This window comes from Punica granatum, chromosome 3 (assembly GCF_007655135.1).
Source record: "Punica granatum isolate Tunisia-2019 chromosome 3, ASM765513v2, whole genome shotgun sequence".
Classification (NCBI taxonomy): domain Eukaryota; kingdom Viridiplantae; phylum Streptophyta; class Magnoliopsida; order Myrtales; family Lythraceae; genus Punica; species Punica granatum.
Window position 1 is genome coordinate 7,326,704 of NC_045129.1, and position 20,403 is coordinate 7,347,106.

At 41.4% G+C, this 20,403-nt stretch overlaps 4 protein-coding genes across 5 annotated transcripts; 2 read left to right on the plus strand and 2 right to left on the minus strand.

Annotated features, from left to right (window-relative positions):
- Positions 1 to 5: 5 nt before the first annotated feature.
- On the plus strand, positions 6 to 733 carry LOC116201310. Its single transcript, XM_031532497.1, has one exon. It carries the CDS (start codon positions 99 to 101, stop codon positions 597 to 599), a length of 501 nt encoding a protein of 166 aa, XP_031388357.1. The 5' UTR covers positions 6 to 98; the 3' UTR covers positions 600 to 733.
- A 4,538-nt stretch (positions 734 to 5,271) lies between these two features.
- Positions 5,272 to 8,044, plus strand: LOC116201309 (thioredoxin-like protein HCF164, chloroplastic). Its single transcript, XM_031532496.1, has 4 exons — positions 5,272 to 5,781; positions 6,699 to 6,917; positions 7,048 to 7,151; positions 7,504 to 8,044. The coding sequence occupies exons 1-4, from the start codon at positions 5,536 to 5,538 to the stop codon at positions 7,784 to 7,786; spliced, it is 852 nt and encodes a 283-aa protein (XP_031388356.1). The 5' UTR covers positions 5,272 to 5,535; the 3' UTR covers positions 7,787 to 8,044.
- A 1,333-nt stretch (positions 8,045 to 9,377) lies between these two features.
- Positions 9,378 to 13,590, minus strand: LOC116201308 (cyclin-H1-1). 2 transcript variants are annotated; one of them, XM_031532494.1, is made up of 14 exons: positions 13,392 to 13,590; positions 13,076 to 13,126; positions 12,433 to 12,505; positions 12,172 to 12,290; positions 11,968 to 12,041; positions 11,556 to 11,676; positions 11,405 to 11,473; positions 11,243 to 11,284; positions 10,678 to 10,746; positions 10,469 to 10,527; positions 10,264 to 10,348; positions 10,019 to 10,107; positions 9,835 to 9,918; positions 9,378 to 9,711 (listed from the first exon to the last, which is right to left on the minus strand). In XM_031532494.1, exons 1-13 carry the CDS (start codon positions 13,449 to 13,451, stop codon positions 9,837 to 9,839), a joined length of 993 nt encoding a protein of 330 aa, XP_031388354.1. In that variant the 5' UTR covers positions 13,452 to 13,590; the 3' UTR covers positions 9,378 to 9,711; positions 9,835 to 9,836. The 2 variants fall into 2 exon arrangements, with proteins under 2 accessions (XP_031388354.1, XP_031388355.1); XM_031532495.1 differs by lacking the exon at positions 13,392 to 13,590 and adding an exon at positions 13,219 to 13,377.
- Positions 13,591 to 15,105: 1,515 nt separating this feature from the next.
- Positions 15,106 to 19,010, minus strand: LOC116201306 (wall-associated receptor kinase-like 14). Its single transcript, XM_031532492.1, has 4 exons — positions 18,739 to 19,010; positions 17,648 to 18,608; positions 16,880 to 16,957; positions 15,106 to 16,679 (listed from the first exon to the last, which is right to left on the minus strand). The coding sequence occupies exons 2-4, from the start codon at positions 18,366 to 18,368 to the stop codon at positions 15,367 to 15,369; spliced, it is 2,112 nt and encodes a 703-aa protein (XP_031388352.1). The 5' UTR covers positions 18,369 to 18,608; positions 18,739 to 19,010; the 3' UTR covers positions 15,106 to 15,366.
- Positions 19,011 to 20,403: the final 1,393 nt, after the last annotated feature.

Here is a 20,403-nt window from a genome sequence, read left to right on the forward strand (position 1 = left end):
GCGATCTCCCATAGCCACAAAACCGGAGAACATTTCACTCCCAATATCACCAGGGGCTTATAGAGGGAAGAACTGGAAGAGCTGAGCTGAGCCGAGCCATGGCGTCCACAACACTCGTCCCATCTTTCTCACTCAGACAAGCGAGCTACGCGGCGCCCGCGGCCCATGCCGCCGTCAGACCAGTGCCAGTTATGCGCTCCGCCGCAGTCCCCACCCGGAGGCAGCTAGCTGTCTTGCTCCCGGCTACCGCGGCCGCATTGGTGTTGAGGGACCGGCCTGCCCGGGCGGAGGACATCGGGCTATTCGGGTTCAGGAAGAAGCTGAGAGGAGCTGAGCAGGAGGCGGAGGAGATCGTGAGGGAAGGCTTCGAGGCCGCCGAGAAGGGGCTCGAGACGGCTGAGAAGGGCATCGTCGCGGCGGAGCGTGGCATCAAGGCGGCCGAGAGGGGGATAGAGGAGGCAGAGAAGGAGGTCGAGACGGCGGTGAGCTTCGGAGCTCTATCGCAGGCAGCTGCAGTGGCGGGGGCGGAGGTGGTGGGTGTCGTGGTGGCGACGGCGGTGGTGAACGGGATTTTGGGGCCGGAGGGTCAGAGAACTTGAAGTTTGACTTGTGCATGATAATTTTTGCATCATTTTGTAATCAGTCAGTATCCACTTTGATGTGCGTGTTGTATTCTATCGTGTGAATTATTAAGAACAAATAATAGCACATGTCACGGTTTTTTTTTTTAAAATTTCACATGTCATAAATTCAAATATTTTCACGAGATGTCGAAATGGTGGTGTAGGAAGAGACCTAGTAGGATGAGGTCGAGGATAAAGCTGAGATCCTCTCTCGAAGTCCTCGAACCCGGTGGAGATCCTCCTGAAGAAGTCCCTTGAGAAGCTTCGGGTCCCCATCCAACCGACCTCGACCTCGACCTCGAAACCTTCCTCTCAAATACCAAGAACTGACTGCCAGTCCTACATTAACAATGCCGACGCTCTACTCCTTGAAGGCTTACTCCACTCCTTGAGAATGTAGCCTAACATGAAAAAGTCTTTTACTGCCGAAAGAAGACGAGGCTTGATTGTTTTTCCATAATATTTGTAGAACAGGGGGGAATTTTGGTATGGTCCCGGTGTTCTGAGGTTGGGAAGAATTTAGAGTCATAATGATTTCCTTATCGTCTGGAATTTAGATTAGCCTTTCATTCCCGAGTTTTGTGATGGTCCGATTGATCAAACCTTCCAAATCTTCGGATATAACTAGATGAGAGGAGTTGAAAAGATCTTGAAAGTTCCTAAGGAAGTAGTTGCCTATTCCCTCGTGATCTTGGCTCCATTCCTGATTGTCATTCCTAATGGCTGCTATCTGGTTTGATTTACGCCGGATGACAGTTGAGAAGTAGAAGAATTTTGAATTTATGTCTCCTTCTTTCAACCATAGTTCCCTTGATTTCTAACGCCATATGAGATCTTTTCTTATAAGATTTTCTTCAAGGTCTGATGTTTTCTTTGAATTTCTTCGAGTTTCTCCATGATTCATGCAATGTTACTGTCACAATATCCAAATACCTTTTTATTCCATTTCCTAAGGTCTTTCTTTACCGTTCGAATTTTAATGGAGAGTTGGTAGGCCTTTGAGCCAGTTACTATATTATTCCAAGCATTTTTTATTATGTCAGTACTAGATCGGTCTCGGGTCCATGCTTCTTCAAAACGGAAAGGTCTTGATTTGTGTGATGAATCTATCCATAATTTTAGTAAAATAGGGTTATGATTAGATCGAATTTATGTAAGGTAAAATTTTCTTGCTCTTGGAAAAGTGGTTCTCCATTCATCATTTACAATTATTCTATCTAAACGTTATTTTATAGAAGCAATACCCGACCTCTTGTTTCGCCAAGTAAAAGGGTTTTCCGTGAAACCAAAATCAACACATACCGATTGATTAATAAATGTATCAAGGAAGGAGCGAGAAGATGAGACATAATTACGACCTCCAAACTTATTAGAAACAACACAGATTTCATTAAAATCACCCACAATCAACCAAGGTCGATCAATAGCACTAGCAAGATCAGTTAATTCAATCCAAAATACAGGTTTTGTATGCATATAAGGGGGTCCATATACCGCAGTGAGAATCCAAGGGGCAGGCAAAACATGGTACTCTACAATAGCATGGATATAATATTGAGAAGATTTAAGAATTGTTACCTTTAGCTCGGTGTTCCAGAGTGGGCAGAAGCCGCCTGCGGTATTTGAGGATTCTACAGAGAAGATGTCGTCGAGGTTGCAACGTTGCTTTATCTTATTGCAATGCCTGGAGCACGATTTTGCTTCTGAAAGAAAGATAATACTAGGTCGGTGCTTGCGGATGAGGAGGCGTAGAGCTCGAACTATGGGGTTTCCCCTTACACCCCGACAGTTCCACGCCAATAGACTCATGGTTTCATCGGGAGCTTGATAAAGTCCGCTTCCTCAGGCATTTGGAAATCATCAGGATTGACTTCATCTTCCATATCCTGAACATAGTATTGGTGATCTGATTGTAATGGATTGTGGTTTGTTGGCGTAAGGGTTTATTGGGTCTCCATCATCAAAGGGGGTTTTGTCTGGTTCCATCGGCACTACTGATAGATTGAAGGGCATACCAATCTTGTTGTACAAATTCTCCAATTTTCCTAGCCATTTTGTTGAGAATTTTAAAGTGGGGAGTTGAATGCTTGAGGAAATCTTCCATTGACATCTCATACTTCATCTTCTTCATTGGGAAGGTAAGCGCGATTTGAACAATTTCCATGGCTTTGTTTGTGTTTTGCAACAGATGCGCTGCGTTGCTGCTGTTTGCTATGAGTCGTGCCCTAACTAAGACTAGGCCTCGATGGATTGGGCCCCAGCTGGTATTAGGCCTATGCTTGGGCTTATTGCTCTATAAGGCCTAAATAGAGTGTATCCGTTGAGAGGGCAGAGTTTTTGGGGGGTCCTCCTTGTGGTCTTTTTTCTTGGGGATGTAGTTTTTAGTGTGGCCCCGATGCAGGAAATCCGGGTTGCTGTTGGTCAATTCTTCCCCTTTCGAGCCTTCAGCGGTCACTAGTTTCGAAGTGTGAGCAGAGTACATTCCACTTGCAACATGATTTGGGGTTATGTTGTCCTTATCATCTGTCAGAGCAGCCATACTTTCAGGGAGATGAAAAATGACATTGTATCTTGGCTTTTGGGAATTTGCGCTCCGGGGGTAGGTTGGAAAGGGAGCTCTAAATCCTGGGAGACGGGTGACCGGAGTCGGCGACGGAGTTTCTATGAGGTTAGCGGTAACCTGCGGTAGTGGGAGATCCGTTTGATTATCGAACCGTAGCCACAATCCATATAGGTTTGGAGTTGTTGGTGTATCCGACGCATAGTGCCTTGCTCGTGTCCAAGTATTCCACAATCAAAACAGAATGTCTTGAGATGTTCATATTTGAAAAAGACCCACGATGCTGAACCGTTGTTTTTGTTGATGAGACATTGAGGGCATAACGGCCTTGTGACCGGGACTTTGACAAGAACTCGCGGCGTGACATACCACTTTGGGAGGGATGGTGTATCTTTCCAATCAATCTCCAGAACCTTGCCCGCCCTTTTAGCTAGTTTGGTGATGTTGTCTTCGGAAAGCATTTCAGGAGGGATGCTCTGTATCTGAATCCAGAAGGAGACTGTGTCGAGCTTGATTTCTTCTAGTGATAACCACTTATCCCAGCGGGCTATCATCATGTGTGCTCCCTAGACCGACCAAGCACGATCTCTTTCCACATGAAGCATGTCTCTTTTGTCTCTAAAAAGACAGACCAGGATTTCATCAGTGCACTTCTTTGGTGTTATGGTGACTCCCTTCTTTGTGTACTAGGCTTGTAAAATACGGGGTATAATAGCTTTTAAGGGTGGGGGTTTAAAGCCGAAAAGCTTGATGAGAAGAGTTAACGGCATTGATTTGTATATTTCTTCTTCGTTAGTCGGCAGATAAAGGACATCTTGGCTGTGGGTCATATACATTTGCGAGCCAAACATCTCTGCCAATGCCGTGGAGCCTTCAAGATTTGTGAGTTCCATTGGTGGTGGGGTATCATGTGGGTGTAAGGAAGATTTGGGAGAAGGAAGTAGATAGTGACTTTGTTTACCTGCGGTTGATTGTGGTGGGGGAGAAGACGGTTTTGCGACGGTGGAGAAAATGATAGTAAATGCCATTAAAATCAATTACAGAGTGTTGGGTGTAGGAGTAAAGATGGGGTAGCTTTGATCATTGCAGGGAGTTGGGGAACAAGGAAGAGTAGAGATGGGGCGATTGGGATTAAAGAATGTTGTAAAGATTTGGTTATCTTTCCACGTGATGAGTTGTTGCAAATCCATTTTAAGAGCTCGGAGAAGAGAAGGGGCAGGGAGCTTCCAACGAAAGAAAGAGTAAAGAGAGAAGCTCTCAATTAAGAAAAACACTTTTAGCTTATGAAGTTTTTATTATATATATATATATATAGTAGTGTATATATATTATAACAGTAATCTATACATACACTACTACCGTTATGTATATAAACACTAGTAAATAACACTTGTATAAAGTTTAAAAATATTATTGTAAAAAGAATTGCTTAGAGAATAGGGTAATAACAAATAGAACATGACCTTTTTCAATTCACTTCAATTTGAAGGGTTAGAAAATTCTTAATAACGAAGGAAAATAGAACGGGAGTATTTCCTTTTAAATTTCCCTTTTTTCATTCCCTCTCTTTCAAATAAATCTCCAAAAAAAAAAAACTCTCTCTCCATTTCCCTTCAAATCCACTCACAAAGGCCCTCTAATGAGTAACCTAACAATGAGTTTTAAAAACTACCAGCACGGTGGTCTAGTGATTAAGTTTCAAGCGCTCCATTTGAACATTACGAGTTCAAATTTCACTGAGGACGTAGAGCTCACCACTATATGGGTGTATTATGGGATGGCGGTGGCCGGCCCATAATGCTTGATCTAGTAGGCCTCGGACTTAATTCAGTAGTGTGTTGGTGGAGCTGCGGTGATCAAGTTGGGCTAAAGTTTCAGTGAGCTATTGCGAAAGGAACATTTCGTGACAGTTAGATTTTCTTAGTTGGGACAATTACAGCGGGCTAATAACTCGATCTAGCCTTTTATTCGGAAAAAAAAAACCATGAGATTTAGATGTGTGGCGATTTGACTTTCTATGTAACAGCAGGAAGTGAGGCCAATCACTTGTATTTCCATGGCCCTCATCTTTTCCTTCCAATTCCTTCTCTTCTTCCTCCTCCTCACCACAAAAATGATTGATGAACTAAACAGAACTGAATTACCCACAAATCATTTTTGCTCTCTTCTTTCTTGTTTCAAAAAATTGGATCTTTTTCCACTTGTCGTCTTCCCCTTCAAGCTCCTGTCAAAATCCCACATCCCAAATCTCCGAGTTCACCATTTTAACGACGACTCCTCTTCTTATCAGCAGAAAGAATATCTAAAGGGGTCCGCTCTGCTCAGTAAACATCGTCTCTGGGCGGCTCCTGTATGCCCAATTCAGCCATAAACAGTACAGTTGGAGCAGGTTCATCTTCCATGTCTCGCGTAGCTTCGAGTCCTCTGGGTCTCCACAGGTTCAGACCTTCTTCTCGTAACCTTCAGTCGCCAGTTCTCGTAAATGTGAAAACTTCAAGGCAGAAGTTTGGCATGAGCATGGCTCGGAGGCTTCGAAGCATTGCTTGTCAGACGAACCCGACGCCGACCTCGACCCCGAGTGAGGAAGCTTCCTCCACTGTATGTGCTTCATTGTGTTTGTTTGAATCTTTCGCTGTTGTCTGAACCGACCCTTTTGGTTGCTGAGTATGACTTTCTCATGTTCTTGAATTCGTTTGAGCTCTATAGTTGGAGTTGGATTGGATTTGATTTGGGAAAAAAAAAATCACAGTTTTGGGATTTGTTAATCGTAGGCAAGTCCAAATGTGGAGGTGGCTATGAAACGAAATGAAACATGTATTGTGGTTGTAGCATAAACTTTATTGAAATAGTCGATGGTTAGGCATTTTGTGAAAGGAGGGGAATTCGGTGTTAAAAACCGAACGATATCTTTGTTACTGACGAGTTAGAGTTGGGGACTTCTACATTTGCAGCGGACTTCAAGTCCTGAAAATTTTGAACTGTCACTAGCTTAATAAGGAGTTCAGCTATGATGATTGTAGCAGGGGTGTTCTTGGAACGGTTTGTAATGATCCTGTTTCCAAGATGAACGACAAGCGGTTCTGTGATCCCGAGGACCTAAATGGTCTCCCAGCAATGAGTTGTCTCAGTGGTTCCTACTTAAGAGACATAAGTAATGAGAAGCATTGAGTTATTCTCCGGGACTGTTTTTTCCATAGCTAGTCTTGCTTTATGTTCTCGAGTTTTAGCATTTCTTGAGAAATGTTGGCCTAGATTATGTTTGTTTCTTCCAGCATGTACTTAGAGAATTTTCACAAGAGAAGAACTCTATATTCGGCTACTTTCTGAGTCGGCCTTGTGCTGAGTTGAGCCTCTAGGTTATGCGAAATCAATATATTAGGGGTTCTTGTTAAGCAGCATGGTCAGAGTCTCTTTTTGCCTCTTTCTCTGACACTCATATGCACGTTCGTGAGGTTTTGTTGCTGATCTTTCACTTCCAAAATCTAAGTTTCCTATTAGCCCGCATCTTCATTCAGGAAAAGTCGCTTCTCAAGCCTTCTTCACCCGATGACAGTAGCAAAGAAGCTGCGACGTCTTCCTCGGACGATGGGCTTCCTCAAATGCCCGACAAAAATCTCAACAGACGAATAGCAGCAGTTTCTGCTGTTGCAGCAGTTGGACTTTTCTTATCATCACGATTAGATTTTGGTGTTTCTTTGAAAGACCTCTCTGCTGCTGCATTGCCCTATGAAGAGGTAGGCGGTTAGAAAGCCTTAGACCTGAATATTATTCTGACCCGAGAGTTTGCTTGTATTGCATCGCGTCCATGTGTTCTGTTCCTTGATTCCGCAGTTGTTTACATTTTCTGTCGTGATGGTTGTTTAGGCTCTCTCAAATGGGAAGCCCACGGTGGTGGAGTTCTACGCAGATTGGTGTGAAGTTTGCCGAGAATTAGCTCCTGATGTGTACAAAGTGGAGCAGCAATACAAGTAATAGTAATAGATACCTTCAATATATTCTTTACATAGTATCTTCCTCAGAAAACGACGGAAAAGAGTTTACAAATCCTCGGTGAGGTTATTGCTGGTAGAACTTTCTTGATAAACAAGTAAAATTGAATTAATAGCAAATTGAAATAATTATTAATAATTAATTATCGAAAAAAAAATTGAACTAATAACTTGCATGAACTCAGGGCAGCTTGTAGAGAGGGTTTCACAGCTCTAAATAGGATGAACGTAACATCGATGGTTTGACCCAGACAAATAACATTTTTTAAATCTAGGACTCTAGCTTGCTTTGCTTGGGATGAGTCATAATGTTAACTCTTTCTGCATTCAGGGACCGTGTGAATTTTGTGATGCTGAATGTGGACAACACGAAGTGGGAGCAGGAGCTTGACGAGTTCGGGGTCGAAGGCATCCCACACTTTGCGTTCCTCGACAAGGAGGGGAATGAGGAGGGCAACGTTGTGGGGAGGCTCCCGAGGCAGTATTTGCTCGAGAATGTAGACGCCCTTGCCCGGGGGGAATCAACTGTGCCCCATGCCCGTGTGGTGGGGCAGTACTCCAGCACCGAGGGACGGAGGGTCCACCAAGTCGCTGACCCGAGGAGTCACGGATAGTCAAATCTCCACTAATATTTGCTCGACCAGCAGTTCTCAAGCTTCACTGCAGATATTGTGTATCATGAATTGGAAATTGGATTTGCAATGCATCATTTTGGTGCCGGGGTCGGAAAATTGCGGCTTGCCTGTATACATGTTGCGAGTTTCAGATTAGTGAATCGTCCCTAAGAAACTGAATCATTTCCAAAGACTACTGGAAGTTGTCAACTTGTCCAAAGATTACTGCAAAAGAACGATGATTGATCTTTTCATCCATTTTCAGTCTCTCTTATCTCATTGTTCGATGGTAAATGAACTAGAAGAAATTCACATAATGTATAGCTTCTTGCTCTGATTTAGCTCCAATAGTTTTGTTACCTTATTCCTTCAAATATAGATGATTTCATTTACAATATACAGATACATAACATACATACGCACATACATACATACATACATACATACATATATATATATGTGTGTGTGATTTAGGAGATTTTTTGGTTTTCATTTTCAGCGTGTACTTTGAAAATCATTTTCCATTTCCAAATATCCTGCTTCCTGGAAAACAAGCACTTTTACTTCAGCATAACAGTTAACTATGTTTCACTTACTCATGAAACGTCATTTTGCTACCACGAGATGGATAACACGGAAATGAGGTCATATGCAGAATCTTGGATCCTGAAATTTTCAACTTTCCTTCCAGGAAGGTTGATATATATGGGAACGGTCGGGTTTACAGCACGATCAGCTAGCTTGGATTCGATGCAAGGAGAAATGTGAAAGAGTACTTGGACTGCAATTACTGCTCCTACTCAGAAGGGTTACTGAAATCTCGTGCAGAAGTTCATGATCATCAGCTACAATCCTTTCCGACAAAGAAGGTTCCCTGCCCAAGCATCCAAGGTTTGCCAAAAGCAGCACCCGATCGATGAGTTTTCATTAGATTGTCCAAATTATAGGAATGTCCATTGCATGAAGTTTAGAATTTGTCTGAAAAGAACTTAAAGCACGAACTCTAAAACAGATAAAATGTATGTGCTTCGAGATATGGAATGGGGAAGGGGAAGCCCCAGTACATCACCTGTAGTCCTATCACAATTTCGTACTAGGATGGCTTCTCTTCAAAATTCAGTTTTCAAGGTTTCCAAAATTTCCTATTTTCTGGTTTTACATTTCTCTTGTTTAGGAGGAAAAGTGGTTTTCCTGCACTTTAAAAGACATGTTATCATGTCAGAAATAAACTTATGTTTGGTGCCTCCCTAAAAGAAGGATTTTACATAAGCCAATCAAAGTCTGCCAAATTATCGAATGATTGTCGGTATTGAAATAATAAAAAACTAATTAAATAACAAGACATTTGTTATTTAATAAAAAACTTGTTATTTTTTAATACAATGAAATATTTTGTTAAATAATAATAAACTTGTTATTATGCAAGAAACCTTAATACAACTAAAATGTTAAATAACAAGTTACCAGACCAAATAGCAAGAAACTTATTTTTTTTGGAGCCTCCATAAAAGTGCACTTTTAAGGAGACTCCGTATCCTAGACACTTCTGTTATGTTATTATACTGTAAAACGTCATGATCAGTGAGCAATGAGGCCAGAAGATTGGAAACAGTATTTCCATGGAAGCAATACTATTGAGCGCCTTCAAGCTCGAAAAGACTGGAAATTCCTAAGCCAACGGAGATGGCTATTAAATCATAAGCACAACATGAAAACACTCTTCCCACTATCATTAAGATCGAATGACAATTTCTGTAGCTTCCTGGAAAATCATAATATTCAATTGTATAGTACATGAATTCGCTCATGTAGTTGGATCATTGCTCTGCTTGAGAGCTCATTCGATCCCGTGGAGATTGCCATGCAAGAGTCCTTTCTTTCTTGCACAGAAACGAGTTTTTGCAGACAGCTTACTCAACATTAACCTGAAATAGAAGGCAGCACGGTTGGAGGGCTTTGGCCAAAAGAATCACAACACATAAAAGCCAAGCAATCACCGTAAGGTCACGAAGATGTTGGACAAAATCAATGCATGATGCATAGCATACCCTCAAGTGAGAGATGACCCATTTTGTGCTTCAGTGGAAGTGTGCCTGGACTTGTGCTTTGATTTCTTTTCTCGCTTCTTGCTACTGAGAAAAAGAAGAATCAAATATCAATATGTGGGTTATTCTTTTACCAAAGGAAAAGATAGAAGAAAACCAAAGCTATATGAGAAGGCAGAAAGATTACTCATCGTTTGAGCTAAGACCCCAACAAGATCTCAATTTTCGGTTGATCTGCTTCATATCCTTATCAGAAGGAAACTCATATGCTTTTACCTGCAATCACAACAAACAGCATCAAACGCAAATATACCTGAATCGCATGACAATAAAATTGGTTTGAGTACGCTTAAGCTTGATTCAAATAGTATGCAAATCGAAGGCAACGCCTCCGCTTATTTTGCCAAATGAAAGATATCAATCAACACATACCAGCATTTTTATCTCATTGAGATTCTCGTTGAGCTCTTGAAAAGCATGGAAGGAATTTTGATGTGATAGCATGTTTTCCAAGTATCTGCCAACAGGCAAGACATTTGTATGGGCTAATCAGCAAATTATTATATCCTGCAGATAACCCGGAAAAGGAGAATACCTAAACAGAAAGTAATGACCCGTGTATAACACAAATGACTACCTCTCGAAATCGATTACTCTGTTTGCCTCATTAGCGCGACGAAGTGCTGCCAATGCCAACTGCCTCATCATAAAACTAACATGTTAATATATTGATACCATCATTGACGCTTCTATAAACATAAATTATGAGATCTTGATCTGAGACCTAAGTACAAGTGACAATTTTCAAAGAGTGCAAAAAACACATTAGATGTCTAAGAAAAGTACCTGCCCGGGAGGAAACAGGAGGGGTGCATCTGTGAGCATTATTCTATCAACTTCTGCTTTTCCAGCTTCCTAGGGAAGATAATGAGATAAAAATCAATTTACAACAGTGGCAGGATATGCAGAAACATGCATGTGACACAAGGATACATTCTCGAAACTCTAAAGTAAGATATTTAAAGAGTTAGCAGTTTGTGTTTTGCTTCATAGTCCTATTGGTCTGATTCATCTCAACTTGCGAGGTGCAAATGGAGAATTTGACCGCGCGGGGTAAGGGAAGGGAAATTGGCTACTTACTTACATGAGAAAAGTACATCAATTAGAGAAACATAACAAGAAGAGGACTAGCTAGTATGATGCATTATCATGCGAATTTTTACTACAAAACAACAGCATTTTAACCAGAAAGACATCCAATCATCACCGACATCCCTATGTACTTAATCAACTATCAGTAGAATATTAACTTGACAAGACTAGGTGGAATGTAATCGTGAATTTAATGCTATAACAGGATAAATTTGGAAATAATAAATTACAAAATCTAAAACAACAGAAGAAGAATCACCTTCAGCATTTGAAGCTGGTCATCACTTTCTCTAAAGTAGTCCTAGAGAAAAGGTATTATTTCGAGATCAGAAATAAAAGAGTGACTTTACATGGAAAAGGTAATACTACTTTTCTTTCTGTGAAAAAAATAGAGAGAAAATCAATAAATAATAGAGTTCACCTCCATATCATCAATAAAACCTTCAACTGAACGATATGGTGCATAGACAATGAGATCAAACTCCAAACTCTACAATGCACATCCAAGCATGAGTAAAATATATGATCAAAAGCAAGAAAAATAGAACACTAGAACAGAGCCATTATCATGCCTGAAGAACAAGCATCTCATTATTGAGAATCACTTGATGATCCTGTGAAATCCCCTTACCAAGCTCCTCTGCAGATACATGATTTTCTTCTATCTTACAAGCTGTATATATGCAGGTTAAGCTGTGACAAACAAATTACATTCAGCTTCTAGAAACATGTTTAACAGTCAATATTAAAAGGAATCAGGTTCCTATGCAATACATAGTAAAAAGTAAGTATGCCAAGGATGTAATTCTGCATACAATAGAAATAGAGACTATTTCTAAAAATGGGAAATATGAACAAGAAATGCAGTGGCAACATTTTCTAGTACCCTGTCAATACTGTTAGTCAATTTAATTACATGCATCACATCATCTACATACATCCAATTCCTCCCTTTCAATAAGAAGTAATCCTATCAGACCTTACATGATGTCTTTTGGGTGATGTTCCATGACTGACCACCGCAGATAGAACCTCTTGAAATATATTAGAGCAGTTGCCTGTGAATCATGACACGAAACTGATAGTTATATCACCGCATTTTGAGATCTAAAAATGATCCAACTTGAGTTCATTTGAACCTTGAAAGATTGCACCGACAACTATGGATTCCCAATAGGATTCACAAACCTGAATCTTATGAGGAAAATAGAAAGCTCCGCAAACTTCTCGTAGTTTATTCTCGTAGAATATCCTTAAAAACTGTTCTTCTTCAATACTAAGAGCTTTTGGACGGGAATGCTTATCCGCTGAAAAGGAAAATACAATTACACTTTGAATGTAAGAGGAAATCTTACATCAAAATTAAAACATATATCAGGGCATCTAAAACTTGGGATGGAATCCGAGGCAACTGAAAGGCATACCACTTAGTGAAAGAAAAGGATTTACCATTCAAATTTATTTGAGATTCGCGATACAATAATGATCCATCAGCATCCACTTCCATTCTCGTTGCTCCATACTTCAGATTATACCAGCAGATTTGAATTGAAAAATCGCACCAGTTAGTCATTTCTGCTATACTAGTTTATGGGGCTCCAAAGACAACATTATTATAAGACAAAACATTCAATGAAAACATAGTTAGGACACCGAGAAAGAAAAGAGCGTCAATGTGTTCCAGTATGTTTGCAGAATTCCTTAACCTCATCAACAAGTTTAATAAAAGACAAATGCTTCTCAGAAAGACAACCAATTATTTAACAGATGTACAAACACAAGCCAATCTGCCCCCACACCCTTAAAAAAGCTGAGTAACTGGTTTTTCTGATCCTCAACCTCATAAATGGAAAAGATAGCGACTCTTTTAATTTAAAGAATCAATAAAAAAGTCAATTCTTTTCTTTGGCCAATAAATATCTCTCGTATCATGTAATGGCTGTCTCCCTCATTCTTATGAGCTTCCCAGAATCAATTTTGAAACAAAGTATTTCATATCCAGGCCATAGTACCGATTTTGAACCGCATATGGTCAAACGGACGAGCCAGTTCAGGGCAGAGATAGATTATCAGAGGAAGGCATTAAGCATACCTTCTCCAGAGTCTGTATAGCTCTTTGATTAGCGGCCTTGTATCGTTCAGCCTGCAAGAGTTCACGTTGAGCTCAGAGATTAAAAACTGAAAGCAACTGCAGCAAGAAAACATGATCTTTTACAGCTCAAGATTCTTCCCTACAATGCTTCACTTGCATTGCATTGATTTAGCCTCTCTGAACCATCGATCAAGAACCCAAAAAGGGGTCAAGAAGATTGTTCTAACTCCGGCAAACAGCAGTTTTCTGGCAACCCAATGAGAAAGACTGCCCCTATAGCTCCGTTTGATCTGATCAAACAGAAAATCTCCATTACCAGAATCTGAGGAGTGAATATCCACTTGGCTCGGTGAGTTGAGGTGCGAAAGTCGGCCATGGAAGCTCCGAATGCTCGACCGGAATATCTGACACTGATGAGAGTAAAGATTTGGGGGGTTTTTAGGGTTCTAAGTTTATGGAGGAGGAAGATGGAAGAACGAAGCTGATGAAGAAATTCTGGCACGTGTTAAAAAAAGGCAAATGGAAAACAAAGTGTGAAAAAGAAAAAAAATACAAGGTTAAAATAGTAATTATGTTGCATTAAAGGCTAAGCCGACGTGCAAACGGAAACAGTGTCCGCGTATATGCTAAATAACAATACGACGTATAAACAATCACGAGATGAGACCGACTTAGCAATAGACATTGCATTGGGGGCCACCTATATATAATTAGGTTTATTGTATTGTATAGCTTAACGTTGATAAATATTTTTAAATCTATGTCAACGTTATTTTTTTACCTGAGCTATCCCAACGTTTCTATTTTTGTTTTACCATCTAACCTTTAGGGAATAGATGGTGAAATCAAATTAGCAATACCTCAAGCGAAAAAATGACCTTGGGTTAAAACTAAAAATTCCTTTAAACGTTAGGTTATATGGTGCAATTAACATTATATAATTCAAGATGTAAAATTCACTGAAAACCTTTGTGCGATTAAAAATCGTATATTTCTATTAAAAAAAAAAACCCTTCATCGGCCAGCCTGCTATACCCGGATTATGTGGATGCATCATTTCCCAGTTTCATCTATTGAACCTCATGTGGCTGCTTCCCCGAGCTTCGGTTTGCGTGGTACATAATGTTTCCAATGCCTTCACGAATTGCTAATCACATCTGTATGGAGAGTTCCTGCTTCATCCATCAGACGACAGTGAGTTTATTGGGGAAATTCTGTTTGTTCCGGTATCCTGACAGATGAAAGATCCACTGGTTTAGTCTTTATAGGTTCTCCTCGTTTGCTTTTGTTAGCCATTGCCATGCACTTGTGTGTTTAACTCACTGTCAGGGTGCTTGGCAAATTAGTGGTACGGTGAATTTGTGATTGGTTCCTTCTTCTTGTAAGAAAAAAATGCGACTAACAAGGTCGGCGGCAAGAACATCGATTGCTTGCGCTGCATCTGCATGTCTAATCGATCAGAAGGACGCCTTTGAAGATGAGGGACAGCGACAGAGTGAGCCCCGGTGCCCTCCCAACAAAGGCATCCTCCTCCCCCTCAGGGCTGGCTAGAATTCCGGCAGCCTCTCTCAACTCGCTCTGATCAGTTAGTTGTCTGATGCATCACATATATTTCTCGTGGACAGCTATACATTCCGATCGGGTAATAATCAGTTCATCACTTGAATAAGTATCATTCATCAGTCATAAGGGTAGTAATAGATGTACAACGTCTCAATGGTGAAAAGTTTCCGTCGACCCGTGTATTGTTCTGTCGATCAACAAAGTTGCATTAATAATTTTTCTTCCTTGACTGGCTTCTCAGGCTGGCATTTTAGCTTTCGGTTCGTTTCTGTCCTCCTTATCCTTGAAAGGAACCTGTATTATTCGATCTTATGGCAAGATTCCATGTAATGAGAACATTAGAAATGTCAACCCATTTGGTTTTATGGTCAGTTTTAACTCTAACTTTAACTCTACTCACTACATAACAAAAATCAACAACACAATTATTATTTTTTTTTCAATTTTTAATGTTAAATTCTCAAAACTATGCATTATTTTTTCACACTAATAATTCAATAACACAATCATTACAACCTAATTAAAATCAAAATTCAACTCTACTTTAACTCTAAAACCAAATACATTAGATTATCATCTGGATGACATGCTAATCGAATGCTTTTTTTCCATACCTATCAAGAGTCGAGCGACTTCTAATTTTATTCAACCATAAGGGGCACAGGTAATACTTAAACCGTGCCTTTTGACTGACGAAATCGATGGAATGCCGTAATAGACTCTGTTGTTCAAGGTACCATATTCTGTAACAAGCCAGCTGCCGAAGGAGAACTTTTATCGCTTAACTGACAATTGTGAGCAGAAATCCGTGAGTTGTCCTTCCCGTTCCCCGTGGAATTTTGAGAATACTCGGGCCTCCTGTAATATTGTTGGATCGATAATCTCCGACTCCCGCCACCTTTCTTCGCTGACAAGCCTCTGCCAAATGACTTTTCACTTCCACCATACGGCGATGCGCAAGAGGAAGAAGCGACCGAGGACCCCCCTATGCACGTCATATTATCCTCCGGCGCAGCCCACCCGCTGAAACATATCAGTTCAAGCTCTTCTGCCACTTCAGTCATAGAAGGCCTCAAGTCCCAGTGATGTGCGAGGCATCGGAAGGCCAACTCTGCCACTTTGTGTATGGAAGAAAGCGTCCAAGCGTCCCAGTGCGGGTCGATTGACGGATCAATTATCTCGTCCACACAACCTCTGCTGATCCTGTCCAGTGCCAGCGCTGCCAAGTTCACCTCGCTGTGGGGACGTCTGAAGTCGATCACTTTCAGGGCGGTAATGATCTCAACTAAGACTACCCCGAAACTGTATACATCGCTCTTGTCAGACAGATGGAATTGCTGGTGGTACTGCGGATCAAGATAGCCCGGGGTCCCCTGAGGAGCTGTGGAGATGTGAGAATCATTCGCTTCTGTCATCCCGAGCCGAGAAAGACCAAAATCCGCCACCTTTGAGTTGTACTGGGAATCTAAAAGTATATTGTTAGACTTGACGTCCCTGTGGAAAATTGGAGGGTTCGTCTCAGAGTGAAGATAGGCAATCGCACGGGCTGTTTCAGCCGCGATCCTGAGTCTTACAGTCCACGGCAGCCCAGTCCCCCTCTCTTTCATTAAATGTTGCAACAACGTCCCGTTAGGCATGAACTCATAAACGAGGATCTGTTCCCCGTCCTCTATGCAACAACCCAGGAGACGGACTAGGTTTGGATGGCTAACTGAGGAAAGGAGCTTGATCTCATTCGCGACTTTATCGATACTGTCTGCATCCCGGTGTCGTATCCTTTTTATGGCTACCCACTCATCGTTGTGGAGTATCCCTCCATAGACAGTGCCATAGGCCCCATTCCCGAGCTTCTGTCTCTCAGAGAATCCATTCGTAGCTCTCTCGATATCTTTGTATGTGTATAAGGGGACACTTGTGCTACCTGCTGCTACATGCAAAAGGCGTTTCGCGCTCATTCGGCTTCTCAAAGAGATTGAATGTCGAAGGATGAGGTAACAGATCACTGTTAGACCACTTATTAGGAAAGCGCCTGCAACAAGCCCTGAGAGGAGACCACAAATTACATCTTAGCTGCAAGTCCGACAAGTAAATTTTTTTTTTCCCATCAAGATGTTCATATTTTTCCAAGAAAACCGAAGTTGCAATGCTGAAAAGTATCTGACGAATGGACAAGAGCTTCTTTATTCGATTTTGGTAACTATACAAAGAGCAGGGGAAGATCTTTCAATGCTCATATCATACCTCCCATGAGAATTCCCAGTTTTGCAGTTCGGCCGCAGTGATGGGAAAAATATCTCGGACTGCTGCAACCTGAAAGAGCTGTTTAACATTCAAAAGATGTACTGTTAGGAACTTATACCGATGCTGAAAACTCTCATGTTCAGCAAATCAAATCAAAGTTATGTGATCTAGGCATGAGTAGATATGTTTTGTTCCGGAATCAATCTTAGGACATGATGAATCCACTATGTTTGGTTTCAGAATTAAAATTACAAAAATTTTAAATTTTAACTTTTAACTCAACACACTACACAACAAAAATACACATTTTCCAAATCAAAAATTTTAACTTTAATTTTAACTCGATACACTACACAACAAAAACACACATTTCTCAAGTCAAATTTATAATCTCATCTCATTTGTCATTTTCCACAATCAAAATCAAAATTAAAGTTACTTTAACTCTGAAATCAAATGCACCAGAAATTTTCAGTGATTACGAACACTCATGCCACTGTTAAAGATCCTAGGAAAAAGATGCTTCACCCTGAAGGACTCACAAACTCGCCGCGTCAAATATCTGATATTTTTGTGCTTCCCGTAAATTTTTTCTTCCAGCATAAAAAATATCGATGTTTAATGCCCCATCTTTGCCATCAAATTCAAAAGAAGGCAGAGAGTTCAGCCTTTCACACATAGTCAGCTCAGGACAAGAATACCAGTTCAATGTTGAATATGGAAAACTCCAGACTCTAAGAAAAGGATGTGAGTCTGTCTTTGACTCACCTCTCCAACAAGGGGTTCCATTGATGAAACCATCGCCATGGAACCCGTCACCGCACTTGCAACGGATACCTTTGGTGCCGTTGATGAGAGTCACATTATCAATGCTCACATTCACATCACAAATCTCGTGAGGAGAGCCTTTGAGCCACCAAGCTAGTTCCACCGCCTTAAACATCAGTGAGTTGGCATCCACTGCTGCAATTGAAGATTGGATGAACTTGCAGCCGGTCGTGTTTAGAGCCTCATACCCAATGACATCAGCCCCCTTGTTGTCTGGAGAGAAGCAGCTGACATTATCCCCCTTATGATTCTCAGTGCAGTTTCCGATATCCAGGAACCAGGTATGCTCATAGCAGCCCTTCTGTGGGGCCTTGCAGTTCTGGAGGATGAAGCCGTTTGTCCGAGTGGGCGAGTAGTTTGAACCGAAGAGAGGCATGATTGAACTGATCGAGCGGTTGCATCTTGTCGGGAGTTTGATGAAGATGCTCGACTGGGTTATGTCGAGGACTTGGAATTTGTCAATTTTGATGTCTCCTGTGCTGTTGATGCAGTTGAGTCGTATGGGGCAGCCAGGAGAGAAGCCAAAAGGGTACCTGACGGTGCGGACCCCACAAGTCCGGGTGCAGCTTGTGGAGTTGTGTGCCGTGGTCAGAGAGATTAATGGTGCAGGGATGATGGTGGCTGCGGTCAGGACAATTAGGATAGCTCTGCTAACGAGCATTTCCGATGGTTAATACTGTTTGCCAAACAGATTTTTGAACCAGTTATCGACTGATCAAAGACCGCCTAAGCTCAAATTTCCGGCACAACGGTGAACAGACACTTCTGAAACAAGCCTTCTAGTGTTGATTCTCGGCTTCAAGGACAGAAAGTGCACTGCCGGTTTAATAACGGGCTCTGCAGACATGAATTATTCAATCAAACCACTAGGAATATCGATAGTGATCATAATCTCCTCTGCCTGCAAACAGAACAAAACTGTGAGCTCCAGTTTCCTTGAACTACTCAATTACCAATCCTAATATAAAGAAAAAGGGACAGTTTTCTGGGGAAGTTGAATATGCTAAAACGTTTATGTTTATGAAGCATACCCTGAACTTCTTCAATGGCAGTTTTGCTTTTGACTACGGGCTAAAACCCGGGTCCTGTCATTCAACTCCAGGGCTGCTTCTCTGATCAAACACAGACACAAGAAAGGAGGGAAGAGAGATTGAGAGAGAAGAAGCCTCTTAGTCTATCTTGAGAAATTAAAGATGGCACTTGGCAGCTTAGATAGCGTTCCATGTCAGTGTCTACAGTGGACTAGGAGGAAGAAGATGATGCGTGCCTGGTGATGAAAGTGATGGTCAACGGGAGAATTCTTATTTGAAATGGTTGACCCTGACCAATTCTTATGGCCATTTTCCATCGATCAGTCGTCGGTTCATTCAAGTGTGATGGAAATGGCTGGTAGGGCCCTTGACAGCAGCCAAAGAGAAGACAGCTTCCGCGTCCTGCTCATTTCTGGGATGGACCACGGCACCCCAGGGGGTACGTTACGTCGGTGATACGGCACGAAATCCTGACCTGATATTTGTTGCGGTCTGGAGTTACTCCACGTGATAACGGTGATTTAAGACGGACCGTTAGTACATGGGTCCTTCAGTGCTTAATTGTTGAGTTTTTTTTTTCCCCTGAATAAAGCATATTAAAAATTAAAGAACGGAAGCGACAACATTGTTTCGAAGGTTCCGATAAGAAACAAAGCGAATCAAAATTTGACTTTGAGCCGAACTGGCCCATGTCATCAGCGAGGAAATTATAATTGTAGAGTTAGTGCTTCAAAAGGAATGGTGCATCCCCGTGAATCACATTTATAGAGAAGTCCAAATTGGCTCGCTCGGAAATCTCTAGATCTTTCTTAGGGACTTCATCACTTACCATGACCACTGGAGGGCGTTAATGCTCTTCTTTCTGGAGATATCTTTGGGGCCGTCTTGCCCCGATTTTGTATATTCTAGTACTTTTGGCCTTCGGCTCCAAGTTCACCCAATAAATTGCAGACTTAATGCAAGGAATTGGTACAGTTCATGCGACCGAAGCAAAGTAAACTGAAGCATTGAACTGTCAAGCCTTGGGTTATGGAGGTAATGACTAATGAGAGATTCGATTGATGGACCGACCACTTGTGTCCAGATTGTACTTCAACCTAGTATAGAAGATTATGCGGCACGTAAACTACATAAAACTCAATAAAAAAGAGGGATTTTAATACAGTGATATAAATCACAAACTCAATATTAAGAAGTTTCAGTTTGACTCTCACCCGTTGGATTTGTCCTCTTGTTAACCCATGAGCCTTCCTTGTACTTTTCATCGGTAGAGATTATGTTACCCGTTTAACTGAGGGCAAATAATTACAATCATCTATAATCTCTAATAAGAGGTCCACCAGATTGTTCTAACAATAAGTGCATGGACTAAATTCATTTCAAATGCAAGGATCCAATGGCAAATTTTAATGGATCGCCTGAGGACTAAACGGCATTTCACCTACAAGTTTAAGGACTAATCAGTTAATAAGAAGCCCAAGATATCATGGACTTGAGCCCATTCCCGCTTGGACCCATTCAAAGCCCAGGCCGAAACTACAGCACTGCGTGGATGTATACGGTGAACCCGGTGCATGTAGCCCGACGGTGAGATCAAACGCTTCTATTCATGGGCTCACATGCACCGGGTGCATAATATCAGAACATGGTGCAGCTGGGTTTTCT

Excerpts from the sequence above, each read along its gene's own strand:
- LOC116201308 (XM_031532494.1), bottom strand. The coding sequence starts at position 13,451 with ATGGCCGACTTTCGCACCTCAACTCACCGAGCCAAGTGGATATTCACT. Across the intron at positions 11,677-11,967 it reads CATCACCCAAAAGACATCAT|CTTAACCTGCATATATACAG; the intron begins GTAAGGTCTGAT and ends TGTTTGTCACAG. Across the intron at positions 10,528-10,677 it reads TCCTGTTTCCTCCCGGGCAG|TTGGCATTGGCAGCACTTCG; the intron begins GTACTTTTCTTA and ends ATGATGAGGCAG.
- LOC116201306 (XM_031532492.1), bottom strand. The coding sequence starts at position 18,368 with ATGCTCGTTAGCAGAGCTATCCTAATTGTCCTGACCGCAGCCACCATC. Across the intron at positions 16,958-17,647 it reads TGGAACCCCTTGTTGGAGAG|CTCTTTCAGGTTGCAGCAGT; the intron begins GTGAGTCAAAGA and ends AATGTTAAACAG. Across the intron at positions 16,680-16,879 it reads ACTGGGAATTCTCATGGGAG|GGCTTGTTGCAGGCGCTTTC; the intron begins GTATGATATGAG and ends GTCTCCTCTCAG.
- LOC116201309 (XM_031532496.1), top strand. The coding sequence starts at position 5,536 with ATGCCCAATTCAGCCATAAACAGTACAGTTGGAGCAGGTTCATCTTCC. Across the intron at positions 5,782-6,698 it reads GTGAGGAAGCTTCCTCCACT|GAAAAGTCGCTTCTCAAGCC; the intron begins GTATGTGCTTCA and ends ATCTTCATTCAG. Across the intron at positions 6,918-7,047 it reads CTGCATTGCCCTATGAAGAG|GCTCTCTCAAATGGGAAGCC; the intron begins GTAGGCGGTTAG and ends ATGGTTGTTTAG.
- LOC116201310 (XM_031532497.1), top strand. The coding sequence starts at position 99 with ATGGCGTCCACAACACTCGTCCCATCTTTCTCACTCAGACAAGCGAGC.